Here is a 13,663-nt window from a genome sequence, read left to right as displayed (position 1 = left end):
AAAATTTTCAGAACATTAATGAAAAGAATGACCAATGTAATGAGAATACTAGATTACTTTTAACAAAAATGGATTTTGATAAATAACATAAGCATGGGCAACAAGGAAACTACGAGTTTTTTGGACGCCAACCATATTCTAATTATACTCCATTTCAGGACGCTGTCAAGTTATGCACTCTTCACAGATATGGTCCTTACGAAAATCAAAGGAGAAATGAAAACGAATAACTAAAGGTGGCATGATAGGTTACACGTTAAGAAGATTGATTAAAATTCAATTCTCTCAATTTCTTTGGTATAATTGATTGATTCCCTAGGCTGTTTTTTATTGGTGCTCCTTCTTAATGCTTTTTACTTCTCTAAACAGCATGAATTGAATTGAATTGAATATAAGGGACCAATAACAAAATGTAAACGCACAAATCAAACAGAGCTCTAACTAGCATGTATTAGCTCTTCCTCTGATCAAATAATATCTTCACCAAAAGAGCACTTTGGCTTTGACAAATAATAAACTTAAAGCCGAAAGGTGAAAAGGGAAAAATAATATTGTAAATGTTTTTTAAGACGTTTTAAACCTTTTCGTACCACCAATAACAAAGTGCAAAGTAACTTCTAATAAATGAACATAAAAAAGAACCGGTATCAAGAAGTGCATGCCTGGATTGGATGCCAGAAATTCGAAGATATGATTGTAGCAGCAAGATTACCCAAGGAAATACCAGCCTCTGATGATTCTGGATCTTAGAATTTCAACAAAAGTTAAACAGATTAGGTTAGAAGGTAGAATAAGTAGCTGCCAAGCTATCAATATCTACAACTTCTACAAAACCAGGGAATACCTATTTGAGATGTTTTATTAATGGTTGTTTTAATGTTGGTATTTGTCCTCTTGGAATCAATCAAATCATTAAGCATGATTTCACACTTCTGCATGCTACTCTCTCCAAAATGTATCTGAAAAACAAGAATATGCCAAAAAGCAAGTTTTAAAAGAGACATTGAACAGGGGGAAATAGAATAGAACGATTACAATAACACCTTGAGGAGTTCTACAGTCCATATCTCCTAGTCAATGTCATAATCCGATTTGTTCAGAAGTTTTCAGCAAGCATAACACGGTATTCATTAACAAGTTGGTCCTTTGAACCAATTATGCCAACAATCATTCCAAGTATGTCAACCTTCCTTCTATTCCGGCTACCTTTTGATGGGTCAGCCGCAACAGGGTCGGGCTCCCAGCTGAACAAGAAAGAACTCACTGAGTCACAGGGCAACATGACAACTTTTGACTGCATAGCTCACATACATGTAAATTATCGTTGTCAATAACAGATATATCTATATACATACCATTGTGCATCAATCCAAGCTTGCTTGTCATCTGTATTAAAATCATCGTCGATTACGACATTTTCTTGATTTTTTTTTGATAGGAATAGGAGGTCTCATTAAAACCTCCCTCATAATTTCCTCTTAAGAAGAGGTAATTAGCGGAAGGAGAAAAGAGTACCTCAATATATAAATAACCCAAAATTACATAAGACTTTAAATACAACATCACCCGAAATAAGAGACTAAGCATAACCAGAAAAACACTAAAGAACGTTTCAACCAATCCCCTCCTTGGCTAACTTATCAGCCTCCCAATTACAAGCCCTAGGGACCAGCCTAACCACAATGTCCTTAGCCGAAATTAAATCCCCTAATTCCCCAACCAAAGAACAACAAAACGATGGGGCCTCAAAGGGCCTCAAAATCCAATCAACTGATGTTTTACAATCACTCTCTAGAATAAGTCTACTCTTCAACTCCCATCCCGAATTAAGAAACAAATCCATGCCTTCCTTAATAGCTTTCAACTCAGCAAGCAAAGGAGGACCTGGTCCCACAGCCTTAGAAAAAGAAATCAAGATAGAGCCATTCGAATCTTTCAATACACCTCCAATACCACCCTGCAAGCCATCACCTCTAACCGTCCCATCCACATTGAATTTATAAAAATCTGGAGGAGGTGGAAACCATCACTGATCGATCTTCCTCTTGTGAGATAAAACAACTAGACTGTCTGCAAGCCGAGGATCCCCAACTAATAAATCAACCTGGATATTAGCCTTAGGAAATTTGGCTAAAAACCATTTTGCCAGCCTGAATCTGCATATGAAGAACAATGTAGAGCTCTCAAAGTTCCAATTCTCGAAAACCACTAAATTCCTAGCCTTCCATAGTGACCACAAAACAACACCCGGGATAAATTTCCAAATAGAAGAAGAATCCATTAAAACAGACCAGGACCAGAGTAAAGACATAGGATCTTTAGGCAGAACAGTAGACACATCCCATATCAATATGAACCTGTTCCATAACTCCCAGGCAACCGGACATAGAATGAATAGATGTTGAATTGTTTCTTCCTCCTTTTGTATAGAGGACATAATAAATCTTCCATGGAAACACCTCTTTTCTGCAACTCCACTCTAACAGCTAATTTTTATGAGATAGTTGCCATAAAAACGTTTCAACTTTCAGAGGAGCCAATCCCGTCCAAACCCATTTATTCCACTGAAAAATCCCACCAGACCTACGTGTAAGTACTGATCTACAAGCCTTCACTGAGAACAAACCATCTTCATTCCCTGACCAAGATAAAAAATCTTCAACTGAATCAATCAAAACAATATTATCGATCAAAGTCATTAGAGAAATCCATTGCTCCAATTCCCAGTCACATAAATTCCTCCTTAATCGGATATTCCAACCCAACAATTGTTTTCATAACAACCAAAGTCCTCAACTAATCCCCTTTTATTTATCGATAAGGCATAAATCCTAGGGAATTGTTCTTTTAAAGTAGAATTATTAACCCAAACATCATTCCAGAATTCAATTGATCTACCATTCCCCACTTGAATCTTTGAATTTGACCTCAAACAATTCCCTATATCATCCTTCTTCTCATAATTATTCCGAATTCCTCTCCATATCCATGAATCTTGAGGATTTGTAGCTTTATTATTGATAGAGACAAGTTACTAATATTGTGCTTGCAACAAATCATCTTCTTCCACTGTGAATCTTTCTCATTCGCAAACTTCCGAACCCACTTCCCAAGTAACGCTCTATAAGCCAAAGACAAGTCCAAAACTCCCAAGCCTCCCTCCTCGTACGGTTGACACACCATTTTCCAATTTACCCAATGAATCCGTTTCTTCATGGGACTATCCCCCCACAGAAAATTAGCCATCAAAGAATTCAACTTCTGATTTATCTTTAAGGGAATTTTGAAAATCGAAAGGTAAAAAATAAGCAAGGACGACAAAACAGACTTCACCAACACTAATCTCCCTACCATCGATAATGAAGTAGCTTTCCAGCCTGCTAATTTGTTGTTGAACTTCTGCAGTACTGGTTCCCACAACAATTCTGAATTTCTGGTAGTTCCAATCGGTAGCCTAAGGTATGTCATAGGAAAAGCCCCCACACCACATCCTGCACTTTGAGCCCATTCCTTTAGAACATCATCATCTAAATTTACACCGAACAACTTACTCTTGGACAAATTAAGATGGAGGCCTGTCATTAAACTGAAAATCCTCAATACTCACCTAATGTTCATAATCTAAGTAGATGAGTCTCTGCAGAATAGAATTAAATCATCTGCGAACTGCAAGTGCGTCAAATGAAACAAATTATCCTCCCTGCCAACACTGAACCCTTCGAACAGGGCACAATCTGCAACCTTAATCAACATTAAATTCAGTAATTCCCCAACAATATTAAACAACAAAGGAGATAAACTGCAACCTTGTCTCAACCCTTTCCCCAACTTAAATTCATTAGTCGGAGAACCATTGACTAGAACTGAGATAGAGGCTGAGGAAAAGCAAAAATCTATCCATGAAATCCACCTATCTCCAAAACCCATAGTTCTCAGAAGTCTCAACAAGATCGGCCATTCCACTGAATCATAGGCTTCGAAAATCCACTTTGAAGACCACCCCTTTTCTCCTTTTTCCTCCAGTAGTCAATAACTTCGTTAGCCAAAAAGGCACAATCCAACAGCTGTCTTTCAGGAATGAAGGCAAACTGTGATGAACTAACTAAATCTTTAATAGCAGACACAAGCCTTCTCGATAGGATTTTAGAAATTATTTTATACAAACTGTCGACTAAGCTTATTGGTCTATAGTCTTCGATACCTTCAGGATTTCTGATATTGGGAATCAATGTAAGAAATGCATGATTGACCCCATGCTCCCAATTCCTTCCGTTATAAAAATCTTCAACAAATTTCATAATATAAGACTTCAAAGTTGACCAGAATTTCTTAAAGAAACCCATGGTGAAACCATCTGGCCACGGTGCTTTGGCACTATCCGATTGAAAAACCGTCTCCCACACTTCCTGTTCTGAGATTTTAACTTCAAGAATGTTTTTTTGCTCATCCGTCAGTTTAGCAAAATTCAAGTCCATTCCATCCACCTGTAAGGTAGATTTCGAATTATAGTTATCCTTAAAATACTCAAAAACGAAGCCTCTCAACTGTTCCGGGTCTGAAATAACGTCCTCTGCTACCTCCAATGATGAAATGGTGTTAATTCTATTCCTATTCAGTGCAGACAGATGAAATAACTGTGTTTTTATCCCCCTCAATACTCCATTTCACTCTAGACCTTTGTAACCAAATCCTCTCCTCCTTCCTATGCAAATTCCACAGTTCCTTCCTCGAAAAAACAAGCAGTTCCCTTTCTTGGGAAGAAATCCCCCCTCCCTGTATCTTCAATTCCAGTCCATTAATTCTTGCTTCTAATTCTGAAATATCATCAGAGAGTCCCCTGTAATTACTCCTTGGCCAATTCCTAATGACCTGTTTAGTACCTCTAAGAAGTGAAAACAAACCCCTACCACCATAACCTTCCTCGGATTTGAAACTGATTTTTCCACCACCCCAACAAACCCATCTTCCTCCAGCAAGTAATTGTAAAACCTAAACGGCTTAGGACCCCAATTATTACATTCTTCTACGAGCAGAACTGGATTGTGATCCAATAAGGATTTGGGAAGCATTTTTTGGATCACATTAGGAATTGATGTAAAAATAAACCACTTATCAAAAATCTATCAAGCCTTACCCAAGTAGATGCCTCTCTATTGTTACACCATGTGTATCTCCCCCTACTAACAGTTGATCCATCAAATTATATAACTGAATAAAAGACCTAAACAACTCCATCGAATGCCAATTTTGTGTGAATCCACATTACTCCTCAGGAACCAAATAAGCATTGAAATCCCCCATGCAAACTGGCATATTCAAACTTTGCACAAAACACAGAAAATCCCTGAAAAATTCCTCTTTTTCCGCCTCTACTGATGGACCATACACGTTAATAATGACGCATTCAAATTGCTCATCTTGAACCTCCCTGATAGTGCCATAAACATACTGTGGTTATGTTGATCCCTGACCTCAAAAAGGTTCTCATTCCACAAACACATCAAACCATCTGCATAACTATCAGCTGGAACAACACAACTACCTCTGAGCAGATTACCCCCAAGCTTTCTCATTAATCCACTTCTGCACACATTCAGTTTTGTTTCCTGTAGTAACAAAATGATTGGCTTTTCTCTATAAACCAATCTTGACACTGCTCTGATTTTTTCAGTTTTCTCCAACCCCCTAATATTCCATGTGATAATTTTTACTCTTGACATTTGATTTAATAGCATACAACCCCAAAATCGCTCCTCAAACTATAATCTGGAACCCTTTCCAGACCCCAACAACTCCAACCTGAAAATCTCTTCTTCTATCATCTGATGCCCCCCTTTAAAAGAAATTCCCAGCATTTCACATACTTCCCTAGTAGCTATAGCTTCGGCTCTGGCTTTAACATACTCTTGAGAAGGCTGAGAGTCCTCCCTGACATGTTCCAAGGATTCCCTGACCATACTATTAATCACCCTCCTATAAACTCTATCATAAAAGCTTACCTCCACTTCACCCTCCGAACACACACTACCCGAATGACATGGAGCCATTCTTAACCTTCTCCGATTCATTGAATTTTTTGCCCGAGAAAATTCCTGAATAGAATATTTTGAAGAATCCAAACTACTTTCCTTAATTAAATTCCTGTCAACCACCATCGTTCCTGAACTAGTTCCATCTCTTAAGACCGACATTCGTTCTCTGACACTCAAATTAGAAACACTACCCTCCTTAAGACTGCCCTGGTAATCCTCCAAAACCTCCTTCCTCTTCTTTGAAACAACCTCTTGGTCACTTGATACATTATCCCTTCGAAAAATATTTTGCCTATTAGGACCTAAAATAATATCCTCCTGCATACTCCTCTGCCCACCAGACTGCTCTACAACCAAGTCAACACTCTGATCCCCTTGCGCCAGTTCCCTTTCCCCCTTGAAATTATTGTTACTCGTCTAGGCTCAACATCTTCTTTAGAATTCATAGAATTAGCTGAACTGAAATTGGGCTGTAGAATGAATTTATCTCCAATCCATTTTATATTATAAGCAGTCCCAGAAAGTCTAATTTTCTTAATATTGGATAAGGCAACCTTGTTGTCATCAGATTTGGCCTCCTCTAAAATATTTTCTCTCAGACCTTGTAACATCCGCAATACCGGGTTAGTGATCAAATTGTAAAGTTTCAGAATTTGATGACTAAAGTAGAAGAATGAAATAATTCAATGATTATTTGAATATATTATGAAGGTTATTTAGTAATTATTAAAGGAAATTAAGGGTATTATGGTCTTTTCCTTTAAAAGATATTCTTCCCCCTTTTATAAGAGTGAAAAACGTGGAAAGAGAGCTATCTGGAAGCTTTCTTCTTCTTGCTTTCTCTTCTTCACGTGGGGCTTAGCTACAATAGGTAAGTTTAATTTCAGTTGGTTAATTCTTGAGTTTTAAGCTTAGTTTTGATTCTTTGGGTATTAAATAAGCTTAAGGAAAGCTTATATGGGATTTAAACAATAAGATAAAGGAATTAAGAAGGAATTTGCAATATGAGTTTTAAGATGAAATTTTGATATGGTATGGTTGTTGAAGTTTTATGGATGAATTTGACTTGTCATCAATCTAATTAAGAAGTATGAAATGTTAGAATTGGAATTAGAACACATTGAAAATTTGGTATGATTCTTGAATCTCATATGGAAGATAGGATTTTGAGGTTTAAGATGAAATAAATGAATATAGATTGGTTTAAGTATGTGTACTAGAGTTAAGAATGAAAAGGGGATGATTTATGAAGTGTTTGAGAGGAAATGAAGTAATTTTCGATTTAAAAATATGATTTCTGGGCCAGGGGAATCGGTACCCATTCAAGGGGAACCGATACCCCTTCAAACGAACAACATTTCCAGAATGTCATGAGGGAATCGATACCCCCATAGTAGGGAACCGATTCCCCCTAAAGGAAAATGTGAATATTGGTTTAATAAATTCGTTTAAGTTGCTAGTATCCAACTACAAGGTGTAGGTATCTAATGATTACCTCAAAATGTTCATTTATGTAGATTCTGCGCATAAAGCAAGTCCGGAACATTTGGCAAGTAAGATCGATCAAGGGAAAAATAAGAGATTGAAATTGACTAGTGAGACCAGGTGAGTGCATACTAGTGATATGTAGTGTTTAATGGAAATAAGACTTACGATGAGTCTATTTCCTAGAGTAATATGCATGAAGTCATGGACATGATTATGTGTGGTTATAATTATATGTGATTATCTGTATTACATTGATTGTATGTATGCATGACTAAAGATAATGATATGCTTTGTATATGTTATATGATGTATGTAAGACTTTAATATGTAATAATGGAAGAACATGAGATAAGTTATATGATAGAGTCATAAGAAATGAAATAAACATGAGAGAATAAGATAATCAAGTATAAGTTATATGATATGGTATAAGTGATTATACGAGAAATGTTAGGAGACTCTAAGAGAATAGTATGAATTCGAGGGCATAAATAAGGATACATAAGTTATATAGAGAAGATTGATAAATTAAAGGAAACTATGGTTTATGTATTATAGTGAAGAGCTACAAAGTTTTATTAAAGAGTATTGTGGAAGTCATGAGAAATTGAACTAAATAAATAGATGGTTTATGTGAATAAAAAGGGAAAATGATATAAAATAAGTTATGAAATTATAGGAATATAGAAGATAAGTCGAGAGATGTAGGGAAATAAAAATAGATGTTTATTAAGGGTCATAGGAGAACAAATATATGTAATATGATAATGAAATATAAGACTATGTGGATACATGATTATGAGATAAAATATGTAATAATAGGAAAATATGATGAAAGTGAGTTTATAAGAAGTGATATGAACTAAGTAAACATGGGTAACAGTATATGCCTAATGAAAACATGAGTTGGACAAATACCTAGTGGTATGATTTATTATGAGAATTAGTATAATGGAGCTATATGAAAAGATTATAATGAATATACGAAATTGAATTAAGTAAAAAGATTAAATTAGTACCTAAATAAAAATACTATTAAATGATATATGTTTAGAAATACGGCATAATTTATAATCTAAGGGAATACAAAGAAATAGAGCATAAGGTAGATAATATGATATCCGTTATTATATATCTATATGATATATGTCATCAGGTAATATGAAAGGACTCTGAAAATTGATATAAGCTAGGAGAAAGTGTTCTATGTGTTATATGAAGCATATATGATCATATGTGAACAAGATATGATATGTATGTTATATGAATATCTGAGAAATGATCTAAGCTATATGATATGATATGTGTGATTATGTGCACTTTGTGATATATGTTATATGATATGGATCTACGTAACTATGTGAGAAAGTATATAAGCTATGTGACATGTAAATGTGACTCATATGAAAATATTCTATGAGTAATTGAACTATGTTATGTGAAATGATAAGTATAAAGAAAATGCCCATGTTATGTGTCTTGAGAGCTAGGGGTATAGTTGGCATGCCAAGAGTAGAGGGTCTACGCGGTCCTTCGGGACAATATTCTACGCAGTCCTTCGAGATATATATATTCTTTGGAACATGTGTGAAGTCTGGTGAGACACATATATGATCCCTAGCATATGTATATGATTCTTAAGGAATTCTATGTGGTCCTTATGGACATCATATATGGCACTACGGTGCAATTCTACGCGGCACTTCGGTGCATTTATACGAGCTGTGGTGACAGCATAGTGCACAACCTCACAATACTCAGATACCTTAGGTTCTCAATATGATATCATGGGCCAATAAACTCATTAATACAAATTCATGAATGTTAAAGTAATATGCTTACAGGTATGGATATTGGTGATATGAGAACAATGTATGTGATATATGTATATGTATATGATTTGTGATATGATGTGCATGATATGATATATCTGTGATAGGGGTAATGGTATCTGTTACATAATATGCATGAATATATGTTGATGTATATGTAAATGAGTTGTATAATTTGATAGCATAAAACAGTCATGCATGATTAGTGGGTATGAATTCCATTAGATGTGTTTTCTTTGTGCCTCACTAAGTCTTCGACTTAGCGTGTGATTGTTTCACACGTAAGTTTCAAGAAGAGTAAAGAGTAATGCGGAGCAAGACAGGTCAGTTCTCCTTACCAAATGTCAGATCAGAAAATATATGTACTGTATATAGAGTGAAGTTGGCATGTAATCTAAAGATATAAATTGTATGAACTTTGATATATTTTGTAAACGTTTTGAATAAGTTAAATGTTATCAAAGTTTTTGAATTACTCACTATTTTATACGAATAAATGTTTGAAAAGTCAATATGACACTTCGGACTCGTATCCGGGTCGGATACGGGTTGGGGTGTTACAGACCTAGCCCCACGTGACCTCCCACTTGGATTGACCTACTTTCCACAGAACCTGAAAGCCCACAATTAGAGTTTTCTGCATTTGACTTCCTTGATGCAGCCTGTCCCCCACTAACTCCATTCATATCACTGTTATGGCCCTTATTCAACCATGAGATAACTTTCTGCCTAGAAAACTCTACTGGCTCTTCTCTGTCAACTGCCATAGCAGGAACACAATCATCCCCTGCCTCAGAAAAGACATAATCACTGTTCAACTTATTTGAAATTTTCTCATCCATCTTTCTCCCCTACTCCTTCGACTGAATCAACACAGACCCCATGGAAATCTTAACTTTGAAAGATCTACCATAAGAGCCTACTGTAACTAAATCAGGAACATCGAATGGACTCTTCACCCTAAGCAAAACCTTTGCAAACGAGAGATCATATCTATGTTTTGATTCATCCTTGAAACAAATGAACCTTCCCCATTTCCCTGTAAGTTTCTCCAGGAAAGCCTCATTCCAGCACAGTAAAGGCAAACCACACAATTCTAACTGGCACAACGACAAAGGTATTCCATTCTCATTTAATACCGGAGCTAACCAATCGAAACACGAGGACAGCTCTTCCATCTTATTCTCCCAAACATAAGAGAATTCTTCAACCGAGGCAAATGTGATGATACAAGCCTTCCAAGCATATCCCCAACGCAACACCTGAACTCTCAATCCCTCCAACTCCCAAGCTTCTTTTAACGACTCGTACTCATAAGATGATTTCATTATACCTGTTAATGAACGTTTAACCCATTCTGAATCGTTAGTCGAAATATGCATCTCCCACACATTCTTCACACCAGAAGTTGTCCGCTTCCTACCCTCCACATCTCTATTTAATTCCTCAAGAAGGCTAACCCCACTGTCTCCAGATCCATTTGGATTACCACTAGTGCCATCTGTAAGCATGGTCACAATGCACTTTATGGTGTCTTTTCTTCCCCTCAAGTAGTCCCTTATTGGTTCACCAACAGCTTCAAGAAAAACACCAGCTGGGTCTATGGTCCGGAGTACCTTGATTGTTGAAACATATTGATGTAATATGTCATTGGTTGAGGCACCCGCAGTAAGTAAGCGGGTATCTTAGTGCAGAAAGAAAAGATTCAACCAGCTTAGAGTGCTGTCCAGTATATTTTAGACACTGCTTCAAGTCTTCAATTGCAGGAGAACTGTAATAGTCTAGTCCGGAATAATTTAAACAGTGAGGAATTTCCACGAATATTTTCTATTGCATCACCAACATCCATTCAAGCAATGAACACAAAAAACAGAGGCAGTACCTTAAGATATATAACTCCGTCTGTCTTCTTTCGCCCTAAATTCAGAGGGACGAGAAAGGGTGGGGGGGAGGGGACAACCCTTCTAGGGGAGATTCTTTTAAGAATGTCACAAATCAATGCAAAATATTTTTTCACCCCTTCCGTGCAAAAGGATTTTGAGCTACATAACGAGGGGTAACTGTGCCCCTGTCATAACCTCACCCTGCCCTCAAAAGTCAGAACTATAACTTTCTTGGAAAGAGAACTATTAAAACTCATCAAGATTCACCTTATTTTTTTGGGGTGGGGGTGTTGAACTGGAGGAAAAATGAGAAGTGAACAGATAAAGTGATACCTATCAGGATAGTCGACAATAATCTCAAACAATTTGGCAATCCTTAAGTCTTGCAATGTTTCATAAGCAAAATACTCTAGCCGCAATTTCCATCTAATGAGTCCTGATGATGGAGTACTTGTTCCAAAATAGCCTGAAGATGGTTGTGAAGCCAGAGGTGATTCGGTACCAGGTGAATGTTGGACAAAACTAATAGAATCACCAAGATAGGCAAGCAATGCATTCAAGAATTGCAGAGGAACGACCTGTGCAATATTCTCCAAATGTAAGGAATAATCTCTCAGTAACTTAACCATAGGAGAACATAATAGCAAGTTAATAAAACCGGAAACAACATGAAATCTTAAAAAATACTTTTATATTAGACCAAAATTACTAGCAAGATTAACAAGTCATCCATGATTTCTTACAGTTGTTTTCAATGAAAAGGGAAAACGTAAAGGATTCACAAACACCAAAACAACCTGTATCCAACCCTTAATGGAATCCAAAACAGAACTCCGGTAATCATCACCTGCCAGATCATGTACTTTAGCCTGTATGCAAATAAGGAAAGAATACTGTTTCAAATAATGTAAATTTATAAAGCTTGAAGCATGACATAACATAAGATTTTCTTAAAGAGAATCATTAGAAAAAGAGTGATACAAATTTGAATAGCAAAAGATCAGATAACTACGTTGAGCTCAATGAGATAAGCTGTGCATACATATTTTAAAATAATAACAAGCCCACCTTCAGAAGCATGAAGATAGCAGAAGCATAGGCATCTTCAGTCATGGATGTGAACCCAAGATTTCGAAGATCGCAAACAACCTTCCCAATGTTCTTCACCAACTTATTGTTCTCAGAAAACTTGTCTTGGGAATAGCACTCGTCAATATCCATTTCACCAGTTCTATATTTACTCTTTCATCCAAATGCATCTTATCTCTATCTGGTCGCTCATTTTCCTCGTTCCATTCTCCATCTATTACGATATTTAACTCCTCCAGCCTTCCCTTAAAATAAAAGTGAAGCACCTCTAACAAAATCAATGAAATTATCAGCTAATAATCAAATAATAGAACCCAGTTATGCAAAAAACTTCTTTTTACCAAAAAGCTTGTAATTTCTTACTGGGGAAATGTGGAGGAAGGTTGGCCATAAGCATGGAAGAAACAACTAATTGATACTTTGAAAAAAGATAGTCTTTTCCCACATCAAAGTTGGGCTTTTCATTAGATAAATTATCCACATAGGATTGTAAAGCATGAACTAACATTAACAAGCATTTCTCTTGATTTTCCTTTTCCAAACAAATCTCCTCCAGAGCATTACAAAGCACTGTTTGAATCTCATCCTCGTCAATCTTATATAAATCTTCTTCGATTTTGCTATAGTTCTCAAAATGGCGCCAAAATCTCGAAGCCCCATTTTTCTCAAATGTTTCCTATAATTAAAAAAAATGCAATCAATAAAAACCGATATTTTTAGAGACTTATTAGCTTAGTCGATTATTACCTCAAGTGACCTAAGAAAATAGTCCCGAGCGAGACTACGGAGGCCGTGTTTGCAGAGAGTTTGAACGTGGGAAAAGAAGTCGTGTTCAAAGGAGAGATCACGGGAGCCGTTGAGGAGAGATTTAGCTGCAGCGCAGAAATCGTCGTAGCTTTGGAGGATTTCTTGGAGGGTGTCGTCATTGAGACTCATCAAAGTCCCTATATTTCCCACTGGAGAATAAGTTGATGCCTCCATCACTGATGATAATTATGAGAAAACAACTCAATGTTTTCTCCTTGCTTTGAAAACCCTAGCTTACTCCTTACTGCTTCAACTTAGAACTGAACACTGGAAATTTTAGTTCCAGTTTTTTTTAGAATTCTTCTTTACCGCCACTGCCCACGAAACGCGTTGCTCTACTTCCACCAAAACGACGCATGAAAGGTGTCGTTTATATTTTAAAACAGAATGACTTTTGGACTAATTTTGATCTTGATCCCTCCAAGTCCACCATCCTCAAACTAATCCGACATAAATCAGTGGATTAATAACGTTTTTGACACTCAAGCTTTTTGAAAAAGTCATTTTAACATGAAGATACAAAAAATTGTAA

At 36.5% G+C, this 13,663-nt stretch overlaps 1 protein-coding gene across 2 annotated transcripts; it reads right to left on the bottom strand.

Moving 5' to 3' along the window:
- Positions 1-661: 661 nt before the first annotated feature.
- LOC120118180 (anaphase-promoting complex subunit 2-like) lies at positions 662-13,408 on the bottom strand. 2 transcript variants are annotated; one of them, XM_039138305.1, is made up of 8 exons: positions 13,072-13,408; positions 12,688-13,000; positions 12,304-12,592; positions 12,033-12,104; positions 11,569-11,813; positions 1,044-1,244; positions 845-959; positions 662-745 (listed from the first exon to the last, which is right to left on the bottom strand). In XM_039138305.1, the coding sequence occupies exons 3-6, from the start codon at positions 12,454-12,456 to the stop codon at positions 1,097-1,099; spliced, it is 618 nt and encodes a 205-aa protein (XP_038994236.1). In that variant the 5' UTR covers positions 12,457-12,592; positions 12,688-13,000; positions 13,072-13,408; the 3' UTR covers positions 662-745; positions 845-959; positions 1,044-1,096. The 2 variants fall into 2 exon arrangements, with proteins under 2 accessions (XP_038994236.1, XP_038994237.1); XM_039138306.1 differs by lacking the exons at positions 662-745; positions 845-959; positions 1,044-1,244 and adding an exon at positions 10,783-11,123 and having other exon boundaries at positions 13,072-13,407.
- Positions 13,409-13,663: the final 255 nt, after the last annotated feature.

This window comes from Hibiscus syriacus, unplaced genomic scaffold (assembly GCF_006381635.1).
Source record: "Hibiscus syriacus cultivar Baekdansim isolate YM2019G1 unplaced genomic scaffold, ASM638163v2 tig00110327_pilon, whole genome shotgun sequence".
NCBI lineage: Eukaryota > Viridiplantae > Streptophyta > Magnoliopsida > Malvales > Malvaceae > Hibiscus > Hibiscus syriacus.
Note: the sequence above shows the minus strand (reverse complement) of the source record. Positions and strands in the feature narration are given on the sequence as shown.

Bases quoted from the DNA above. Each gene is read 5' to 3' on its own strand.
- LOC120118180 (XM_039138305.1), bottom strand. From the start codon at position 12,456: ATGGATATTGACGAGTGCTATTCCCAAGACAAGTTTTCTGAGAACAAT. The intron at 11,814-12,032 runs GTTGTTTTGGTG...AATATTGCACAG, and splicing joins CCATTAAGGGTTGGATACAG to GTCGTTCCTCTGCAATTCTT. The intron at 1,245-11,568 runs GTATCACTTTAT...TTTCTTGTTCAG, and splicing joins ATTGTCGACTATCCTGATAG to CTGGGAGCCCGACCCTGTTG.